The 23,056-nt window shown below is 37.8% G+C and overlaps 1 protein-coding gene across 1 annotated transcript in view; it reads left to right on the top strand.

The window, feature by feature from the left end:
- Positions 1 to 3,848: 3,848 nt before the first annotated feature.
- The window catches only part of LOC120246030 (limbic system-associated membrane protein), a gene marked incomplete at its 3' end in the record, with an annotated part of 338,269 nt that continues 319,061 nt past the window's right edge, over positions 3,849 to 23,056 (top strand). The window contains exon 1 of the mRNA XM_039253310.1: positions 3,849 to 4,421. Coding sequence (XP_039109241.1) covers positions 4,267 to 4,421 — 155 coding nt within the window. The remainder of the gene's footprint in view (positions 4,422 to 23,056) is intronic.

The raw sequence follows: 23,056 nt of genomic DNA, 5'->3' as shown, positions 1-23,056 counted from the left end.
TACGATGAAATCATTGAAAATGTCATAGCAGAAATCCTAGGGAGAAGTATTAACAGTTCTGCATTTCTAGTTCATATGGAAATGGTAATTCCACTTATGAAAGTAAAGTACAGGCATGACGTTATTATGATTAAGACCTTATGAGTGTAGAAATGTAGAGTGGTGTATTAATAATATTATAGACATGTTTGGCATAAAATGTAAGCAATGTAACTAAATTAGTTGTACATTCCAGGCTACATCTGGATTTCCTGTGAGCCTGTTACTTTACAAAGCTAAACAGAAGAATAAACCGTTCATGCTTCTTAGGGTGCTCAGACGATAGCCAGTTTTTGTTTTTCCTGCAGCATTTGTCCCTGGAGAGTGCCAGAATCTTCTAAAGCCTCTTTTAGAAGGCAGTATGTTATTTTAAAGTAGTAGTTAAGATCATCTTACTTGGGTGATGATGGCTGTTTCACATGGCTAACAGCCATACTTGCCTCACAAATAACCTGAAAGTATGTTCATTTTTGCCAGCCCTCTTGGAAGAATGCATATAGTGGAATACAGAAAAATCACTTGAATAAATTTCAGTAACTCGTCTATTTGTTTCTTTCTTTACATTTCTTAGGAAAGCAAACAGAGGAGTTAATATTGGAATAGTTTGGCAGTGTGACCATTAGGATGAGATATGTTACTCACTATATAGTGTGTGTGTGTGTATAAATAAAATATTGAATTTATTAGAATGTATTAGATCTCAGAGATCTTGGAGGTGAGAAAGCCAGAATGAATCTGCAAGAGAGTAAAAAAGGGAAAACTCAGGGAGAACATAAAGTTGAAATGGAAGTCAGTGGCACAGCCTCAAATAGACTTGTTATTTTATAAGTGATGGGATAAGCCATGTGCATGGGCCTGGACATCAGTTATTTCTCTTTTCTCACCTTCATCAGTTACAGAGCGCTGCCCCTGTGTCAAAAGTCAGGGCAGAAAGTGTTATTTAAAGCACCTCCTGGATGTAAATGATAAATATCAAACAGTTAACTTCTATAATAAACTTCATTTTTTAGAAAATTTTTCGGAAATCCAGTATGAGTTATCACTCTAAATTAGAGAATTTTTAAAATGTAGTCTTCTTTCTGTGTTTTACTTCCGGTGAACACAGGAAGTCACTTTAGTTTAACAAACGTTGGCAATAAATAGATTTTAAGGAAAATATTTAGAAAACATTAATTGCATTATATCACTTTTTCTGATATCAATATGTACTTACAATTTTATCCTCTTCGGTTAGGCCTGTCTGTTCCATTTCTGATTACAATCATGATTAACTTAATACATTCTTTTTTCAGAGTAATTGTAGTGACAAGCAGTAGATTTGACTGATTTGCTAAAAATTCCACATTCCTGCCACTTTGGTGTGGATGCTTTTGAACCCCAGTATTGTAATTTCTATGTTCCATCTTAGGACCAGGTGAGTCCTACGGGTAAGTTGAGATTACTTGTATAGACGTTAGTCAGCAGCCCTTATACGGCATCTCCTGTCAAGGGTATGCTACCACCCCACCACATTTTCTGCTTGCCCTGGGAAGAACTCTTTGTTTCTTCTTTCAGAGTGTAACTCACTGATACAAAAGGATATTGACACTCTTGACATATATAAACCTTCCGCTTAGAGTTTCTAGTTCCCGTGGCGGGAGTATCACACCATGTACCTGGCACCGTCAATGGAAATAGATATTTCAGTGGCCCCAGTCCTTTGGGTCTTTCTTGTCTTCCTCCTGACATTGGAGAAACACAACTTTCTCTAAGACAATGTTCTATCTAAGCCTATCCTTCATCTCTAAAAGCTCAGAAGAAGCCCACTGGGGATTGTTAAACCTATTGGCAGGGGCTAGTGGGGGTGGGTGCTCTTTTCCCTGAAATCTTTCCAGAGAGTTATGTAATCCATGCATTTCCATTTGGCACTAAGTTCATTTTCCCATTGATACTGGGAACCATGGGATTATGGGTTTTGTAGTTCATCTGATCACTTGGCTTAATAATTTTTTGTGGCAAAATGGGTTCCAAGTTTTAAATAGCTGAGTTACAAATTAGTGATGGAACATCGCTGACTTTTTACATGGGCACTGCTTATCACACCAGTATAGTACAAAACACTCAAAAAAACACAAATTTTCCCTTACTTTCCTTACATAATCTGTGAGAATGTATCTGTCTTTCAAATTGATAAAATTCCGCAGATGAATTCTTTGAATTTTGGAGGGTCGAGGCAGGCATCCACCTGGTCAGTGCCTCCTTAGAGCTTATATTCTGGTGGAACTTTGATAAGAATTACTAAACATATTCTCTGGTCCACCCATGCGCTTGGCTAATCATTTGTGTAACTAAGGAAGGTAGACTTAATGTGTGTGTGTGTGTGTGTGTGTGTGTATTTACTTATATATACCTGGAATATTTAGAGAAAGATGTATAAGAAACCAGAAATACTTGCTGCCTCCACACAGGAGAAATGGTGACCTAAAGACAGGAATAGGAAAGATAACCACAGTTGGCTGTGCAGAATTCCCTATCACTCAATTTTTGCATCATGTGAATGCCTTAACGATTCAAATAAATAAAAAAAATTTAAAAAGAAAAAAAAAAAAAACGAAGTCCTTGGCTGGTCCACCCATTTATGTCTTATCCTTAGCATCAGCACTGAGAGAGATAGCTAACCTTTTGGGGCTGTCACTTGAGTGACTAACAGTGTTAGCCCCTAAGGTCCTTAGCACTTGGCTTGACTCCCTGAGTGGAAGGAAAGACAAATGATGGTAACTTGTCTGCCATTCACAGGAGTGCTGTCCGTAGCCTCAGTGTGGTCCACAAATGACAAGCTTTCTGATATACAAAGGTCTTTCCCTACATAAGAACATTTTGAGAAGCAAGTGCTAGTAGCAAGCGAGGTACCAACAGCAGTGTGACATTTAGACAGTAATCCTTAGTACCATTCCTCAAGCGTGGGACTGAGTGAGGGTTTCCTGGAGAGTGAGGTTGATTTAGGGATTGGGGATCAGCTGCTGAGGCTGGCACTTGGAAAAGACAAACCAGGCATTCACACTCCAGACCACTCAATACCAGCATTGTCTCCAATCCATCTTTCATAAGGGGGCTCCAAGAGGGGGGAGGGGATAAAGGAAGGAGAGAAAATCGCGTAAGAGAAAGTGCAGGAGAAGGGAAAGAATGGACAAGATGTGAGTATGAAAAGCCAGTGGTCAGAAATATTTAGTTTTGAAACCAACTTTGGCTTTTAATCTTAGCCTCCCCTGGCAAGTTCCTCTTCTGTTTTACATTGCCCATCTCATCTTTGGGCACCGTCCCCCTCCACTCCCCACGCTTTCTTATCCCTCTCTGCCTCACTCCCTCGTCTGTCAAGGCTTGCCTTCTCCTTGCCCTCTCCTTCCCGGGCTCCTTTCCGGTCCATCTCTCCCCTTTCCCTGTCCTTTCCCACACTCTTTCTCCCGTGCTTTCACAGCCCGAGTCCCTCTCCTCCCCTTTCTCTCGCACGGTACATCCAAGCTCCATTCCCTCTTCTTAAGGAAATCAGCCAGGCCTCAGATGGAGCTGTTGTCCTGACAACCTAAAGGCGCATCGGGCTTTCACCGAGGCTGGCTGCTGCTGAAGGGGGCAGTTGTGCAAAGCGAGGGGCCAGGCCGGAGGGAGGGCGGGAGGGGATGACGTGGAGGGGCTGTTGAAATCCGCGGGGGGCGGGGGAGGTGCGAGCAGAGGGGAGGGACTGGAGCGAGAAACAGGAAAGGGGGGGGGGAGGAGAGACTCCGGGCTGCTGCCGCTGCTGTGTGGGTTTCTTTACACTCCCTGGCAGGCTGGGTGCCGGCTCCCTCGCCCGCCAGCCTGGGAAAGTGGGTTAGGGGGGGCAGGAGCTCCGCTCGGACACCGGCAAAGGAGCATCCAGCCCCGGGCGGACCGGAGAAGAGCACCTTCCTTCGGCAGCTTTCTCTTCCTCTCTCCTGGGGGGGGGGGGTTTATATTTGCACTCTCTCCTTTTCAATTTTGTTCCCTTGACTTTCCTCCCCACCTCGGGTTTTACGAGAGCTTTGTTGAGTCTTGGAGGGAAGACACCACTGAGCCAGGCAGAGAGCGAGGGAAAGTGGCAAGGAGCACAAATTGGCAAGCCCGTTCCGCCTTGGCCGTTGATGAAAGCCCTGTGTTTGTAAAGCCCTCTCGGCGTGAGCAGCACGCACACACCCTCCAGAGTACGCGGCGGACCTGCACCTCGGCGTGGCCACCATGGTCGGCAGAGTTCAGCCTGATCGGAAACAGTTGCCGCTGGTCCTACTGAGATTGCTCTGCCTTCTTCCCACAGGACTGCCCGTTCGCAGCGTGGATTTTAACCGAGGCACGGACAACATCACCGTGAGGCAGGGGGACACGGCCATCCTCAGGTAGGGCTCTCTGGCAACTTTTCTGCTGTGCGCGCAAGGGTGAGTGAGTGTGTGTGTGTGTGTGTGTGTGTGTGTGTGTGTGTGTGTGATCTTAAACTCCAGCTTCTGATGCTGCAGGCGTGTGTGTGTGTGTGCATGTGCATGCACACGCGCCTTTTACTGACTGGCCCAGGTATCTGCCAATAAATTTCAAAGGAATTCTGCTTCCCATCAAGGACCAGCAATGTGGCTTAAATGCGTTTGGTTTCTCAGGACCTTGGTTCTCTTACTAAGAGAGCCTAACTTCACCTATGGTGTTAGTGACACTTGGGCAGTATTCTTGCTTTTGTGATTTCAGATGCTTTGCACTTAAGAGTTTTGTTGGGGTTCTTTAATCAGGAAATAGGAGCTGTTGGAATTATGGCTCTCAGAGAGTGGTACACAATACTGCATTCTCTATGCTGTGTGCTGTGTGTGTATGTCTGTGTGTGTGTGTGTGTGTGTGTGTGAGAGAGAGAGAGAGAGAGAGAGAGAGAGAGAGAGAATACACATCAAGGCTTTCACTCTGCCCCAGCAGTAGTCAGGATTGGAGACTTTTAAGGATCTTCTAATTGACATCCAGGGCAATAAATCAATATTAGAACTTTGGTTGGTTACTGAGCCTTTTCTGGAATGTGGATAGAAATCAACACATGAACGGAGAGAAGAAAAAGAAAAAGGAACTTGCCAAATTGCTGATATTTAAGAATAGGAGTATTAAGCGCAAAGGTTAGGCAAGAATTAACCTGGCATAAAATGGGTATTTCAGATTGATTATTGACCTTAAAGTCCTATCTCTGTACAGCTCTGCCAAACTCTGAAATACAATTTCAGATTGAAATTTGGGAAGGAATAGTCCCAGTCCTTGGGAGTTTGACCCCTATAAGGGACAGCAAGCTAGAGAAACTCAGATGGAGACTAGCCTAATTCTATTTCTAAAAAAGCTTCAAGCTTCTTTTCCTATGTTTCTCTTCTCTCTACTCTTCCTCCACCCACTGTACATACCCCTTGTCATTTTTTCTAGCTTCCTTAAATTTATTTTAGATACTAAAATAACAAAAAGGAAGAAAAAGAAAGAAAGAAAAGAAACATGCTTTCATTGGAGACCCTTTAAAATCTCATTTTGTCCAAATAAAATGCACCAGTGTCAGTCTGTCCATACAGTTAATATTGCTTGTTGTGGCAATAAAAACCAGGTTACGATAGAAAATAAACCTACAATCTGTGTGCAAGGAGCTGATAGTGCATAAACCCTGGGGCATCAGGGAGCAGTTCTCTAGCAGAGCTGCCTAGAGCAGCAAAGTTTTCTTTCCTTTTCTCAGAAATAAATTTGGTTGGCTGTCACAGTGTACTGCTTTGGGATCTCCAGCCTTGTTAGAGAGGAGTGTGTGTGTGTGTGTGTGTGTGTGTGTGTGTGTTGTATTGTAAAAACTAAGAAAATCCTAATGTGTGAGTGTGCCTTTCTTCGTTTCCTGAGCACTGGGTGATTATGAATCCCAGAGATCCTACTATCCAAAGCAGATTTTCCCTACCAGCTTTCCAGCCCTGCAACCCTGCGTGTGTGATTTATCCACATGGAGTAATAAGATTTATAGAGTAATTTATCTGTTTGCAAAGGGATTTGGACATGGTGCAGAAGATGTTTTTTGCAAACACATAAGCATGCCATCTGAACTGCTAACGTCCATACTCCCTAACGTCATTAACCCTTTACTAGGGAAGCATTCTATATAAATTTGTTCTATCCCCAGAAGGCTATGGTTTCGCTGATTTTAAGACTGCATATGGAAAAAGTTAATATCCTGGGTGTCTACGTTTTTATTTAAGTGTCCATAAACTTTGTAAGTCAGTATCATCTGTATCTTAAGCTATAGTTATCAAAGAGTTAGATAAACATGTAAATTTTAATTCAGAAGTAAAAAGATATTCTTTTATTTTCATATAGCTTATGCATAGAAGTCTATGTTTTTGAGAGGTGTCTTACTACCTAAATATCTACCTACGATACAGATGTGTTTCTGTGTGTCTATGGCTTAAAAGAAATGGAATTTTTAAGTATTACACCTTAGTAGACACTATAGCATGGAAATGGGAGTAGTGAGAAATGAGAATAAATATAGAAGCAGTTATTCACTGGGAAAGAGAAGATAGACAAACAGAGCATGCAGAGAAGTCACCTGTGAGAGTCAATTGCTTTTTCAGACCTCACCTAATGTGCCCTCTTTTTTCTTTTTTTTGCGTTGGACAAGGCTTTTATTTCTGGGTTGATGGAGCTCTATCAGAAGTAACTATGGAGAGAGTTTCCTTTGTTTTCTTAGCTGATCTTCTTCTCAATCTCTTTAACTGAGCCCAGTAAGCTTTGTGGGTCAGTTTCCTGGTGAAGAATGGTTTGCTTGCTTTCTGCTTACAAGTCTAGCCTGGGAAAGGCTTGCTTTTACTTTATTTGTGACATTTTACTGGGAGCATGAGCTTCCAGGGGAAGAGAGGAAGGAGAACTTGATTCATTGGAAGCCACAGTAGATGTTTGGCCCTGAGAAACTGAAAAGGCAGGGAGCAAAAAAAAATCCTCTCTCAGTGAATCTGTGGCCCTGAGTAATCTGAAATGGCAACAGGACACAAGGAAGGTTTGTAATTCTGGTGGTCCAGTGATGGGAGTTTGGCTGACTGTCCCTAAAACATTTACCTTTGCTGCCTTACTTCCATGAAAAAAACCCAAAAACAAACAAACAAAAAACCAAAAAACAAAACAGTGTCTCTTTGGGGAACTGATGCTCATTTTGTATAATTATACAAAATAGGAGATGTATATTAGTCTTGAGGGTCTTGCTCTGCAATTTCTATCATTTGAGATAAAAACACAATAAAAGACTGTAGAATGAAGGTGACAAAACTAGGTATAGAGAGATATACTTTCATATATACCAACCTAACCCTGATGGTTCCCTGATGTGATCTAGATCTTTGTAAAGTTCTTTATGAGATCTTCTATCTTAAAGGCATAGAATCAAAGTATGATCCACAGACCACTGGTGGCAGCAACAGTACATGGGGTTCCTTCTCAGCTGTTGAACCAGAATCTGCATTTATATTTGTATGCACAGTAACGTACAAGACATACCCGAGGACTTGTGAGAACATCTTAGGTATTTTTCTGAACAGAGCCCACCTGCCCCATTGTCACCCCCAAGAAATATAAGAGTTCATCAATTAATGGACAAGTTTCTAGCACTGGTTTTTCTAACTTTCCACCTTTGCATGCAGGCTCCCGTAGAGACTCTCCCCCAGGTTAATCCTGGCAGGTTGAAACCATGCAGGTCTCCTCATAAGCCAGAGGAAAAATGGAAATACAAAAGTGTCCTAATCTAGACTTTAAAGTTTCATATTTTTACTGTCAGTAGCATATGTCTGGAGAGAAAATAAAATAATTGATCCCAATGTATCTATTCACAAGGTAACTTTGTAAAAACTACATAAAAATGCATATTTGGACATATTGAATAAATGCATGTATGATGAAATGCAAAGGTTTCAAACTATTGTGATTGTAAGTGTTTTAAATTTGAGGCATTGAAATTTTATTTATTTTGTTATTCTGAACCTGTATGGATTTTGCAAGGTATTATAATACTTTTTACAGTGATAACATTTTCCCCATATAAATTAAATGTATCTAATAAAGGTTAACTGTAAGAAACCAAATAACTAACTTTAATGTATTCAAGTTTTTAACTTTTAAAAATTCTAGGTCTTTATTTCCTTACTTGTTTCTACACTAGGGGGAAACGGAGGAAACAACACAAAAGGTATAATTATTTGACAGTACAATGTGAAAATTTTGTGCAGATTTCAAGGGAAAAATGGCTTCTCTTCTATAAGGCATCTGGAACGCCTACATTCACAAAGAAAGTGTCAACACTCAAACATACTCCTGACACAATATGTGATTTTTCTACCACTTGTAATTCACTATTTGAAAACAAACTTTGTGGGCATGGGTCTTCAGGGAAAGTTTGTGACAGTTATGAAGTTCTCTATATTTGTGGCTAACTCACTAAAGATAATCAAAATTTATTGGTTCTTACTGATACTGTAAGAACCCTTCATTGCTCATTAAATCCTACGAAATATGTTTGGTAAATAATAGAGTATAGCACACTGTATATTTTTTACGAATATGGCATAGTAGATACTTATTTTTAATGTTGCTATACCTGTAAGTTATATCATTTGTTGTTACTTATGGACAGAGGAACACAGCAGCCAAGTCTCATGTGCCAAATGCAAATTGTGATAATTTGTGTTTCTATAAGTATGAAGCATGTAAGTGTGTATACACATATACCCCCCATATTAACGTTATTTTTCTTTTCTACGTCATCTGTCTTTGAATGAGTTATTTGTAGAATTGTGGAATGAACAACCAAAGGTGACTAACTCTTCCACTAAATTAGTTGGTGAGAGTTAAACATGTGTGTTTCTTGTAGCTGGTTATGTATCATAGCAAACTCAGGCAAAAAGAGAATAAGCACATATTTTGCTGTGGTCTTTGAGAGCTCCAGGTACAGATATCTGCGCATAATGGGATAGGAAGTTACCTAAATGTGTGCTGGTCCCTTTTGCTGTCACCCTCAGCACGTCTCTTCAGGCCATTATTTAATGGCTTACAGCCATTTGCCCTGTTTTCATAATGTCCTGCTCATTAGTGTGTAAGACTCAGAAGACCTGGACTCTAATTTTGGATCCATCCTTGCATGCTACATGACTTTGAACAAATCCCTTAAATATTTGAGCTTCAGTTTCATTTATAAAATGCTGAAACTGCCTATTTTAGTTACTCTAGCTACTGTGCAGAGTTGTTTTCAGAAGCTCAGATGTGGTAAAGTGGGAAAGTTTGTTCAATTGTAAAGTCTTACATAAGCATAAAAATAATAGTCATTTCCAACCACATTCAGCCCATTATTCTGGCTTTCAGGAGCTCTTTTGCTTAGACCAGTGTCTCAGAATGTGTACCAGGAGTGCTTGTTATAACACAGAGTACTTGGCTTCTACCTTCAGAGTTTGTGATTTAGTAGGTTTCTGGTAGGTTCTTAATTCTTGATGATGCTAGTGCTTCAGGACTGGGCCACACTTTGAGGACCACTGACTCTTGCTAATACAAGTGTGTTCGCAGATGAGCATTTTAGGTATCACATAGTCATTTATTAAAATCCAAAATATCAAGTCTATCCCAGAGCTACTAAATCAGAATCTGTATTTTAACAAGATCCCCAAATGGTTCATAACCGCCTTAAATTTGGAGAGGTACTGCTTTACATGGTTCACAACCATGGCTGCACATGACAGTCATCTGAAGACCTTTCAAAAACTACTGAAGACACATATTCTCTACTATAAGAAATTCTTATTTAGTTAGTTTGGGGTACAGCGTGGCATAGTTATTTTTTAAAAAAATTATTCTGATATGTACACAGAGTTGAGAACCACTGCTTTACTTGTCAGGGAATCTCTTTTACAAACCATTTTTGGGGCAATACTTAATAGATATGTAGTAAAAAAATTAAAGTTATGTTGCATGGCTTGAGAAATATGTCAACAGCAAAGATGTACAAATTCAATTGGGAGAGAAGAATGAGATCATCATAGATTCATTTCTTTTTCTATTTCTTTTCTTTTTTTTTTTTACAAATAGTTTATTGTCAAGTTGGTTTCCATATAACACCCAGTGCTCATCCCCACAAGTGACCCCCTCCATGCTTATCTCCCCTCTCCCGGCTCATAGATTCATTTCTTTACCACACAGTCTCATAACTACAATGTCATGGAAAATGGAGTGACTTTAGTTTAATATGGATCCAATTTACATAATATCTATTGAAACAGCAGTAAAGTTTGATTTTTTTAAAGGTGATTGTCTTGTGTTCTAACTTTCATTTACATTAGGCAAGACACAAAACAGTTCTAGTATTTTCTTTTGCAGTACTGTCTCTAAGAGAAAACAGATAATGTTTAGACAAGAAAATATCTTCAGTGATACTTATTTAAACAGTCTTAATTCTGTGCATTTATGTTGCCTTGTACACAAATATAAGATAATAGTTACATGTTTGTGAAATTCATCTCAACTTTACATGGTGATCAATCTTTAGCTGAAACTTAGGATCAAGTCTTTGTTTTCTCATAGGTAAAGGATATAATAAATTCAGAATGCTTAACAAGTAGTTAGAAGACCTAGATCGAAGTAGTTTGAAATAGTTTGATCTATTAAATGAGAATAACTGACAACTGCTTGGCCTACCACACAAGCTGTTTTTATGACGATCAAATGAGATACTATGTATTAGAATGCTTTATAAACTATAAAAAGGCATAAAATATAACCTCTTAATAAGATTATTGTCATTATATTTATGGTAGGAAATAACCTTTAGAACATTAGAAAATTTGATAAAATGAGCTTTTTGTTTTTATTTCTATGGTCAAGGATGGTCATTTACTCCATGTTTGTAACACTTTTTTTCCGCTTTAAAGTCTTTAGAGTTACATGTATCTTAGAATATAGTTGAATTTCTTTTCAGGAGTAAAGGGTAAGTGAACACTTCTTTGTAGTCACTTGTAATCAAAACATCATCTCAAGTTAATTAGTCATTAACCTTCATAAAAGAAAACATATTGCTTCAGGTTTTGTTAAGTACCATAGGATAAACATGTAGAAATCTAGAGTAGGAAAGACCTTGGAGATTAAGCAGTTCCCCATCTCATTTAAAGTGATATAAGTGAGAAGAAAGATACTTAGGGGTGCCTGGCTAGCTCAGTCAATAGAACATGCAACTCTTGAACTAGGATTTGTGATTTCAAGCCCCACTCTGGTTTTAGAGCCTACTTAAAAAAAAAAAAAAAAAAAAAAGAAAGAAAAGAAATGAAAAAAAGAAAAATAGTTGGTTGTCTAAAGATTTGAGTGACCATTAGAACTAGAATTCATGCCTCTCAATTCTCGTTCAGAGATCTTTCTTCCTTGAGAGCACTGAAGTTATCTTCTTGGTTTTCATGCCATCCTAGGATATGCTGTTTAACATATGCTACAAGTGTCTTTCCCTTTCTTCTCTCGTTTCTCTTCTCGCCTCCTCATCCTTCATCTCCCTTTCACTTGCCTCCTCTCCTGTCTCTCCCCTTTTCTACCCTTCTCTTCCCTTCTTTCTTTTCCTCTCTCTCATTCCTCCTTCTCTCCCCTCTTATTTCTCTCCTTTTCTCCTGCCCATCCCTGCAAACGAAAGCTGAGCTTTCTGTGATTGAGCATCCAGCTCATGCTGGTTAAAAGGAATTTTTCAGTAATTGCTTTACTGTTTATATGTCCACTATTGATCTTAACCACATAGGCCTTCCTTTTTTGCTTGGAGCATATGTCTTATCATGTTCAAAAAGTCATTCATGTACATGGAAAAACTTATATAGCCTTTTATTTTAAGTTTCTTTTATTCCTTTTTTCTTTTTGCATCTAGTACTCTGTGAGTCAGATTTCTTATCTGAATTATTAACTCTTCTCCCCAGTCTTCACTTGGGTTCCTTAACCCTACTGCCCTCTTATTGTTACTTATGACTTTCTACCTAGCTAACATCCCTCTTAGAGACCCTTAGAGAGCCTGACTAGGATGACTGCACAGTGAGCTTGTGGCCCAAGCTCTACACATTGTAGTCATATAGATTATACTGAAACATTCTTCAAGGAAGGCCGAATTTATTTTCTAACTTGTACAGAATTTACTTTGGGCTCATGATGGGGCTGATGTGGGCACTGCGAGGAACTGGATTTAGATATAGAGAGTCACCTGGCATGGTGGTGCACTGTGTAATAAGTCCTGCCACAAGTACATAGAGTGTTTCTCATGTGTCCTGTAGAACAAGTTTTCATGAAGCTTTCTTAGTAGGCGAGCACAGGCAGGGCCAACATGTTACCCCCAATAAAGGACAGAGCACAGTAAGGGGAAAGTAATAGGTCAGCAACTCTCAGTGAGCCCTGAAGTTAGGCAGGTAGGAGTCACAGGGAGGTTTGTCAGCTTATATAGAGACTTAGTCACAAGGTTGAGGCTCAAAGAAGAACAGAGTCCATGGGATAAGGGCTGGCTTACACAGGGCAGAACCTTCTGTGATAAGGGACTTATATCCCAGATATGCTTTTGAGACAGTGAACTTGGTCAAGGATGCAAGGATGTATCAAAGCTGTTGTAACCATGGGGTGACATGAAGATAAACCTCAAAGCACTGAACTCCATTTTTTAAACATCATCCAGGATCATAAAACCTGGTCTAGTTAGGTGGAGGAATGCTAGAGACAGAGATCTGAAATGAGGTAAGAATTGACATTACTTGTTTCTCCCTGACTTAGGCAACTGTGCTAGATTACATCTTTATTCTACCTAGTCTTTTCAGACCCCATGGACCTGACCTCACCTGACTATCCCAGGACGATAGTTTTCCAATATCAATCTAGAAATATCACCAGATCCTTCAAAGCCTTCTCATTATCCACAACATGAAGTCAAAGTCCTTAGTGTTGATAACTCTCCGTGCACTGCTACCTCATTGCATCTACTAATTCTCTGCTCATAAGCACATCATTGTGTGCTGGTTTTAACCTTTGTTCGTGAACCTCTCTCTGCCTGGAACCTTCCCTTCCCTGCTCCGCTTTTCCCTGCCATACTTCTTTGCTAGGTTACCTCCTTCCCTGTTGCTTTTTCTAGGTTTAAGACTAGTTTTGGTGCAATCTCATTCAGGTATCCTCACTAATTCTCCCAGATGAGGCCAAGTACTCTATTTATTATTGGTAATAGCTTCTCTGCATATGTTTTTTTTCTCTCCTAGCTTTATTGAGGTATAATTGATAAATAAAATTTAAGTACTTAAGCTATATAGTGTGATGTTTTGATATACATATACATTATAAAATAATTACTACTATCAAGTTAATTAACACATCTATCACTTCACATAGATACGTTTCTTGTAGTGATAAAACCACCAGAGATGCACTCTCCATGCAAACTTCATGTATAAAGCACAACATTATGAACCATCATCACCATGACATTCAGTAGATCTTCAGAACATATTCAGCGTATAACTGAGAGTCTACCCTTTGACCAACATCTTCTCATTTCCACCACCCTCCAGCCCTGGCAACTACCATTCTTGTTCTCTGTTTTTATGACTTAGACCTTTTTAAGATTCCATATGTATTTGAGATTGTGTGGTATTTGTCTTTATTTAGCTCTTTTTCAGTTCGCATAATGCCCCCCCAGAAGATTTACCCATGTTGTTGCAAATGGCAAGATTTTTAAAAATTTTATAGCTAAGTAATACTCTATTGTGTGTATGTGTATACATAGAGAAATAGATATAGATGATAAAGATATAAATGTAGATTAGATATAGATAGATACATCTCATGTTTTCTTTGTCCATTCATTTATCAGTGAATGCTTATGTTGTTTGCATATCTTGACTATTGTCAATAATGCTGCAATGAACATGAGTGTGGATACCTCCTCAAGATACTGATTTCCTTGAGATCTATACTCAGAAGTGGAATTTCTAGATCATATACATACTTCAATTTAGCATTTATACACTTTAAAATATTTTTAATGTTTATTTATTCTTTTTTTTATAAATAGTTTATTGTCAAGTTGGTTTCCAACAACACCGAGTGCTCATCCCCACAAGTGCCCTCTTCCATGCCCATCACCCCCCTCCCCCCCACACCCATCAGTCCTCAGTTTGTTCTCAGCATTCAAGAGTCTCTCATGGTTTGCCTCCCTCCCTCTCCCCCACTATTTCACCCCTTCTTCTCCCCCATGGTCCAATGTTTATTTATTCTTGAGAGAGAGAGACAGAGACAGAGTGTGAATGGAGGAGGGGCAGAGAGAGGGAGAATATGAATATTCAGAATCCGAAGCAGGGTTCAGTCTTCGAGCTGTCAGCCCCGACCCAATGCGGGACTCGAACTCATGAACTGCAAGATCATGACCTGAGGCTAAGTTGGGCACTTAACTGACTTAGCCATTCAGGTGCCCCAGCATTTACTACACTTTAAAGTCACTCTTGTCTTGCCTTAAATGTGCTATCAGTCCTTCAAAGGCAGGTGTCTCATCTACTTCACCTTTGCATCCAGGAATTTAGCTTAGAACCTACCGGTGCTCAGATAAATATTTACTCACTGAATTAAACAGAGAAGGATAGACATACTGTAAATCAAGCAGATCAGAAATTGGTTTATGGAAGAGGGGACAAGTTTGAAGGAGGCAGGGATGAAGCAAAATGTCTTAGTGGTAAAGGCAACCACCACTGGAGAAATTGTAAATGTGGGATTGAAGAAGGTGAAGTAATAAAATCAGAGAGATTATTTTCTGGTCGTTGGTGGGAGATAGGGGGGTTGGCCAGAAACACTTTCAACATTTCCCATAGCAGCTACTCTTTTTAAGCACAGCTTCTGAGAGAATGAGAAATACATTAGGAGAATTTTATCGGAACCCAAAACTTTAGACACAGGTGCCCAGACAAAGTATGCTGATAGATGAGCTTCTGAAAAAAGTAGGAGTCACTCAGTGAATGTCCAATGTCTATGAAAAGCTCAGATTCCTAGGTAGCTTATGAGAAGGAATATATCTTCTGGGAGCTGCTGAGGCTTTTTCTTTTTAGAAGTGCCTGTAAACTTTGATGGACTAGGTTGAGGATTTGGGAGTTACAGTTGGGAGGGTTGTTGTGCAACAGGTGTGTTCACCTCATCTGTTCTACTTTCTTATGAAATGAGACGAGGTATAGATTACTTGCACTCATTTGACTCAAAGTGATTATTTATACTGAACAATGATGCCTCTTGGGTTTTGCAGTGTTGAGCTCTTTACTCATTCCTGGAAAAATTCAAACTTGAATGTACAGTAGACTTTTTAATAATCCCAAATTCTCTCTGTATGTTTTTTTTACATTTTTTAAATTTATTTTTGAGAGAGAGATAGAGACAGCATGAGCAAGGGAGGGCCAGAGAGGGAGGGAGACACAGAATCCAAAGACCAGCTCCAGGCTCTGAGCTAGCTGTCAGCACAGAGCCCGACACGGGGCTCGAACCCATGAACTGTGAGATCATGACCTGAGCTGAAGTCAGATACTTAACTGACTGAGCCACCCAGGTGCCCCTGTATGATTTGCTATAATGCACAAAGGTTTTATTTATATGAGGTTAGAGGAAAAGCCTGTAACTCTGAGGAAAATAAAACCCAACTTCTCAGACAATAATGTATTACTATGTATTCCATTATAATATTTTTGGTGACACCTTTCTATAGTGAGTTTCTATATTTTCAAGTTATCAAGTTATTTCCCTCACTTCTCTGCTAGGAACAGTATAGATAAAAATGAAATTCAACATAAAGTCATACATGCCAAATGTATACATGTGAAGATATTGATTGGGAAAATTACTTGGTTTCCTGATTTCTAATTTTTATGCTTCTTCAGTTATACTTCATTCTAGTACACCTATACCAGACCTGTTTATTTTATGGGGTTTGAGTCAGATATGGTTGCCAATTTGTGGTTGATCTTTTTTCTTGACATACCAAGATATTGTCACCTTATTCATGTACAGGATGTAATTGTACGAGCATATCTTAAGATCAAGCATTTTATATTGCAGAATCATTAACGTAGCAGGTCGATTTTTTTTTTACCTTCTTTCTGACCTTTGTTCTTCTATCTTTTGTGATGCTAATATGATGAACCAATATCTAATATCATCAGCACCTCAAGGAACTGCCTAAAGTCTATAGGATATTACTAGATCATATAAACTTCTAGATTGAACATAAAGAAATTAAGGCTCTAGTTCCACAAGGCTTTAACTGTAGAAAGTTTAGAATTAACTTTTATTGTTTTAACTACAAAATGAGTATAATTCCTACTTGCCTTTTAATACAAGGATGTTTGTCTGGTCTAAGTTTTTGAGTATGGTTGAGTTTATTAGAAGAAATGCATGACATTGTATGTGGGATGGTGATATGCTCAAAAAAAAAAAAAACCACAACTCCTACATTATCTTGTAAATGTCATATTATTGGAAACTTGAAAATATTTTTGCATTAATGCAAAATACTTGTATAAAGTATTATATTAAAGGATATAATATATACTTGTATAAGGTATAATTAATATATATGTAACACTTGTATAAAAGAAAACAACTCAAAATCTAGCTCTAATAATAAAATAAAATAATATAAGTATATATTTATACTATATATAATAAAAGTATATATTTATTTGTAATCTGTTAGGATGTGTAAAAAATATGTCATAAATATACTTTATTGTGTTGTAAGAATGTATTTGAATACAAGATTCAAAAAAATTAGCTTCTTTTGTGTATATTAATAACAATATAATAAAGCAAAAGCATACATGTGCTATTAATATTTACAATAAATTTTTACACAATATGAGTTAGAATTTTATTGTGAACTTGGGTCATAGTATTCTTTAATCAGTACTCAATTTAATTTAAAGCACCAATGATGAAGTTTTTTTCAGAAAACATTATTTTCCGGGTTATAAAGGATATAAACAGATAAAATATATAGGAAGCATCATACAATGGCTTTCTTTATTTGTTTTGATTAACAAGTTTTATTTTTAATTAATCATTATGCAAGTGCTAAAATAATTTTATAAGAGTGGTCAGACTTAATGTTTCTTTTTTTTCAGACTTAAAATTTCTTGTTTATATTGTTTTACCTTATTTATCATGCACTGTAGTCCCTAAGGAGTAAAATAAGACTGTATAATATTTTTACTATTTGTATTATAGGATACAGAGTAATGGTGTATTAGCTAAATGAGAAATAACTTAAAAATTATAAAGTCAGTTTTTTGTATTTCTGATTTCAATTCTATTTTTTTTTTTTAAGTTTACTTTGAGAGAGAGAGACAGCACTTGCATGTGCAAGCAAGGGAGGGACAGGGGAACAGAGAGAGAACCAAAGCAAGCTCTTTGCTGTCAGCACAGAGCCCAAGGTGGGGCTTGATTTCATTCATCCGTGAGATCATCTCCCAAGTCAAAATCAAAAGCCAACAGACTTAACTGACTGAGCTCATTTTTTACAGAAGTTTACCGATTTGTTTTCTGATCTTAGTTTTAGACTAAATTTCTATTTTCTTTCATTGTAAGTTACCATGAGATTTTGTGATCTATTAACAAGCATGCCTCCTGAAAATGAGAGACTGGCTGTTGAAGGAGAAGAATAAGTATTTTAATTAAATTTTCATTCGTTTATCAAGTAAAATTATCATAATTATGCTTTTATGCTCTTTGTAATCTTAAAGACCCAAGGCAAGTGAAGAAATGATTAGAGTAATATAAATAAGTTCAGGTGTAAGATTCAGATGCATTATATATCTGGAGCATAAAACAATTTGGTAGTATGACTATAGGTATACTATTGCTAACATGTGAAACCCTATAGATATAGAAACTATTTCACAGTATTGGTGACATACAATATTGTCCTAGTTAAAATGGGTAAATGATATTAATTCAATAACAACAAAGGCCTAAATACTAGAACATTTTAAAAAGGAAGCAGTGACTACTCAGGGCCAACAGGGGTTCTCTTGGAACAAAATGTAACATAAGTAGATTTCTTTAAAATAAATAAAATTCCAGATTGGTAGATTTAGGGAAAAACCATTTCTCTGAGTATCTGTATTTTGATAAGTTTCTCCTGACAGACAAATGAACAAATTATTGGTTTATAATTGGCTAGATTTTTTCAGTTGATTGGATAGTCATGCCAAAGAAAAACTGATTGATGGTGGTGAAGGACTCTCTCAGTCTCGCCAAGTTGATTATTTGGATAAAAATATGATAAGGAAACTTGCTACCATGTATTTGGCCATACCAGTCATACCAGTCCTACCATGTATAAGGCACAAAGGTAAGAAAATTCTGTTTTTTGACAATAATAAATTAAAAATGGATGCAAGCTTATAGGGTGGCAAATTATCACTATCTGTTTAAAAGAATATTTTTCATATGTAGATGTGTTTTTACCATACTTTATCCCCCTCAAAAAATAAGGAAAGAAAAGGAAAGAATTTTGGGTAGTTTAGAATTTAAATGGAACATAATTTAAATTAACATATCAGTTTGAATTATTTTTATAAGTTTATTTATTTTGAGAGAGAGAAAAAGTGAGCAAGTGCAAGTGTTGGGGAGGGGCTGAGAGAAAAGGGGAGAGAGAATCCCAAGTAGGCTCCCTGCTCAGCACAGAGCCTGATGTGGGGCTCAATCGCACAACCATGCAATCATGACCTGAGTCAAAATCAAGAGTTAAATTCTCAACTGACTGAGCTACCCAGGTGCCCCCAGGTTGAATTCTTTTACAAATGATCATTTACATAATATTATGGCATGATGGAAATAACACAGTTTCTGAACCAAAAGACCTAGCTCCAAGTATTGTCTCTACCAACATCCAGCTTTGTAAGCAAGAACAAATAAGGGAAAATGATTTACCCCTATTAGGCCTCAAGTCCTTTATTTATAAAATGAAAATGATAATAATACTTACCCACTTATCTTAGAAGGCTAGTGTAAGAATGAAGTAAGAAGGATCTGTTATATATATGTGTGTGGTGTGTGTGTGTGTGTGTGTGTGTGTGTGTGTGTGTGTACAGCCATTTGCTGTTCTACCCAATGGAATAGATTTCCTTGTAAAGAAGTAAGTTTTTAGTCATCTTTGTATTTAAGCACAGGCCAGGTAACCACAATTAAGAAATGTGATTTAAAAATGACCAAGAAACAAAAACCTTTATGTAGTCGAAGATTGAAATGGATGATTTTTTATATACTGTCACTAATGTTCTAGCATTCTGTGATATTCTGTATATGTAATTTGTTTTTGTGTGTTTATTTATTGGCATCCATTATTACTTTGATTGCTTATGAAGAATTTCATTCAGCAATATGTTCTCTAGTCATTTTTCAGTGGGTTTTAATATTCATGCCTTTACAACTTTCTTCCCCCTGGAGAATTTTCAAATATGTTAAGAGAGGGGGACTATGTTTCATTAAAATGGAAGATCTATTTAGGTCTTTCATCTTTCTTTGTAGATCAATATTAAGACAAATCTGGTCTCAGAAAGATACTTTTATATTCTTCTACCTTCATTGAGACAGATAAGATTGATCAGGGCAAATGGGGGTCTCATTTCTTACATTGTTCAACATGGCTCAAACTGTTATTTCATTTACTCCCCAAAAGGTTAAAACATGATAGTACCTCCCAATCCATACTTCCTGTTGGCTCTTTTTTTACCTGCGGACTTAGGTATCCTAGGTCTTGAGCCACTCCAGTCCTGGCTCCTCCTGAGCCCTGTCAGGACTAAGTCACATCCCCAGCTATTTGGTATAAAAACCCTCTCTCTGCTGACTCATGCAGCTTCATCAAAGGCCATCTGGAAAATCGGAGTGGGTAGCAGTGTCCAAAGACTCTATTTGCCTGTGGGTAAATCTCCTATTCCTAAATTGAGGACTGCTTTGTTTGTATCACTCCCTTACTTTTCATTTCAGCTACCTTCCCCAGGAGTAATTAAGCAAGAACTTTTGAATATCTGATTTCCTGTTCTTAAATTCAGATAGCCTCTGCTGCCACTAAATTGGAGGTCAAATAACAAATGCCATATATCAATATATCTAGGTAAATCATATTTCCAACTCTTGCCGAACCCAGCCTCTTTCACTAAATTCAGCGTTTTTGCTTTCTTATTTTTTGTATGCACGTTTCCTTTTTTATTCTTTTGAAAAAAAGACTTTAATTTACCTAAAAAGTTCAACTGTTAAAATTTGTTAATAGCTATTATCAGAGTATTAAACCAGTCTCTTTCCTGTTGAGTTGATAGGTTCTTAACCAATTACCTCATCATTGCTGTGCAGTGTTCATAGTGAAAAAGGCATTGATACACAGCTTTGCCTGTGGAACCAGGTGACGTTTAAATACATAATGCAGCATTTTGGGTAATAGTTTTGAAAGAGCTCAGAAAATTTGAGCAAACAAAAGTAAGGATTTGAAGAGAGAAATGAAAAGACAGAGATAGGTTAAGGCCAAGCAGATTAGCAAATGATCAGATGTAAGTAAAACACACATAGCCCCATTCCAAAGTGGGTTATCTGTATGTAAAACTGAAAATATTCCCAAGGATGTCAATATCCCAGTGGAAAATCTCTGGATGCTAAAATAAAAATAGAACTTGTTAAAAGATAATGACAAGGAATCCTAAGAGTTATCTAACAAAGTCCTAAATATGTCATAGTTAATTTCTTGTGGATAATGTCTCAGTTTCATTCAATGTTAGTCCCAAAAGAAAAAGTTTAGGCAATCAGTTCCCAAGCCCTAGTCTCTTGGGCAACTCCAGAATTATTGCAAAATTTCCAATATTCTGTACATACCTTAAGTATTATTTGTAGACATTATATATCCCACATGTAAATGAATTACTGTTTTTCAAACCTAGACCAGGGAAGGATAGATCCAATTAAAATATTGATTGAAAATGGAAATGAGAAGACTGGCAGGATGATAGAGAGAGAGGAGGAGTCCCAAATAAATAAGCTAAAATATTATTGGAAATACAAATATGGGGAAGAGAGGAAACAAATACAAAAGAATATGTGCAATTAAAGAAATTTTCAAACTGGGGCGCCTGGGTGGCTTAGTCGGTTAAGCGTCCGACTTTCGCTTGGGTCATGATCTCGCGGTTCGTGGGTTCGAGCCCCGCGTCAGGCTCTGTGCTGACTGCCAGCTCAGAGCCTGGAGCCTGTTTCAGAGTCTGTATCTCCCTCTCTCTCTGACCCTCCCCTGCTCATGCTGTCTCTCTCTCTCTCTTAGAAATAAATAAAACATTAAAAAAATAAAAAAAAAAGAAATTTTCAAACTAAGATTAATTTGGTTAGTTAAATTGACTTTGAGAGGCCAGTAGGTATTCAGGTACAATTGTCCATTGACAAGTGAATCTGAAGATCTGGTATTCAGAAAAAGAACTGCATGAGTAGAATCATCAAATGTTTTCTTATTAGTAGACAGTTTTAACTATAGTCCAGATGTAAGTACTAAGGGAAAGAATGTAGCATGGGTAGTTACTGTACATAAGCCTGTGCTGGACATTCTATAGGGATCAAATAAATATCCAACAGAAGTAGATTTACAGTGAAGTTTTAAGCTTTGGAGCTCTTCCTTTGTATGGGCCAGTTATTCCTAAGCTTTGTCTCTAGTTTTTAATTTACCATTTTGTATTTTTTAAATAAAGAATCCACATTGTATAAATTTCAGCCTCCACAAAATTCTGGATCCATACTTGTTCTACTTCCTCACGGAACTTGTACAAATGAAAAATTAAGCAACACTGAACTCTTGATGGTGGTTCAGATGGTTTAGACAGCTTTTCAAAAATTTCTGTGGGCCTATGTGTTACTATGGACATTTTTAATGAAAGGGCTGAGTCTTAAGAGTTGTGATGAAACTTGAATGGAGAGAGAGAGACAGAGAGAGAGAGAGAAAGTAGAAAGCCAGGGACTTAAGTAAAGAAGTGAGGGAGTAATGCATAGAATAACCCAATTTCAGGTTGTGTACTACCAGAAAAACATGGGGAGAGTTTTATTTCAAACTTCTTGGCACACTTCTTTACCTTGAGGCAGATTAGTGATTATAATTACACCCCACCGTACTGCAGACTACTTTGGCTCATCATTCTTTACCATGAAATACAGCCTCACTCTGCTGTTGACAGCTCTATGTTGCTTCAATGTTAGGAAATATGGTGACAATGGCTCTAGGGTTCAGGATAAAGAGTGAAGACACAGGGCAGTCACAGCAGATATATAGTCACATTTCAGATTTGATTTCTCAACTATACTATGGTGCTGTCACAGTTTGCGTTATTGGTATTATTATTATTATTATTATTATTATTATTATTTTACTTTTATTTTTCTTTATACTTAGTAATTTTAATGAGCTGTCACTAAATAATGGAACTTCTTTGTTCCCACTGCTATCACTGTATTCAAAACCCTTGTCAGAGCATGACTGACTTCAGTCTTTACATGTATTGAGTACTTAACCTTATGCTAGGCACTGGGCTGAGTATTGGCCATGAGCATTGAATAATATGGTAGTCTAAACTTTTACATTTTTCTGCAAACACAGCTTTTCATCAGTTCTTTTACTTGCTAAACAACTATAATTAGCCTCCACTCCTTGTCCTATCAGCCTTAATTTCTAAGCACCATTAGTTCTTTATTTTTACTTTTTAAAAATGTTTATTTATTTTTGAGAGAGAGAGAGAGCATAAGCAGAGGAAGGCAGAGAGAGAGGGAGACACAGAATCTGAAGCAGGCTCCAGGCTCTGAGCTGTCAGCACAGAGCCTGACATGGGGCTTGAACCCACGAACTGTAAGATCATGACCTGAGCTGAAGTCAGCTGCTTAACCGACTGATCCACCCAGGTGCGCCCACAGTTCCCTTTTTAAAATATTCATGTTTTGGGTTGCCTGGGTAGCTCATCCAGCTCTGATC

The sequence above is a fragment of the Hyaena hyaena genome, unplaced genomic scaffold (genome assembly GCF_003009895.1).
Source record: "Hyaena hyaena isolate Hyena2069 unplaced genomic scaffold, ASM300989v1 scaffold_447, whole genome shotgun sequence".
Lineage (NCBI taxonomy): Eukaryota > Metazoa > Chordata > Mammalia > Carnivora > Hyaenidae > Hyaena > Hyaena hyaena.
The sequence above is the reverse complement of the archived record's forward strand: the minus strand, read 5'-3'. Positions and strand labels throughout refer to the sequence as shown.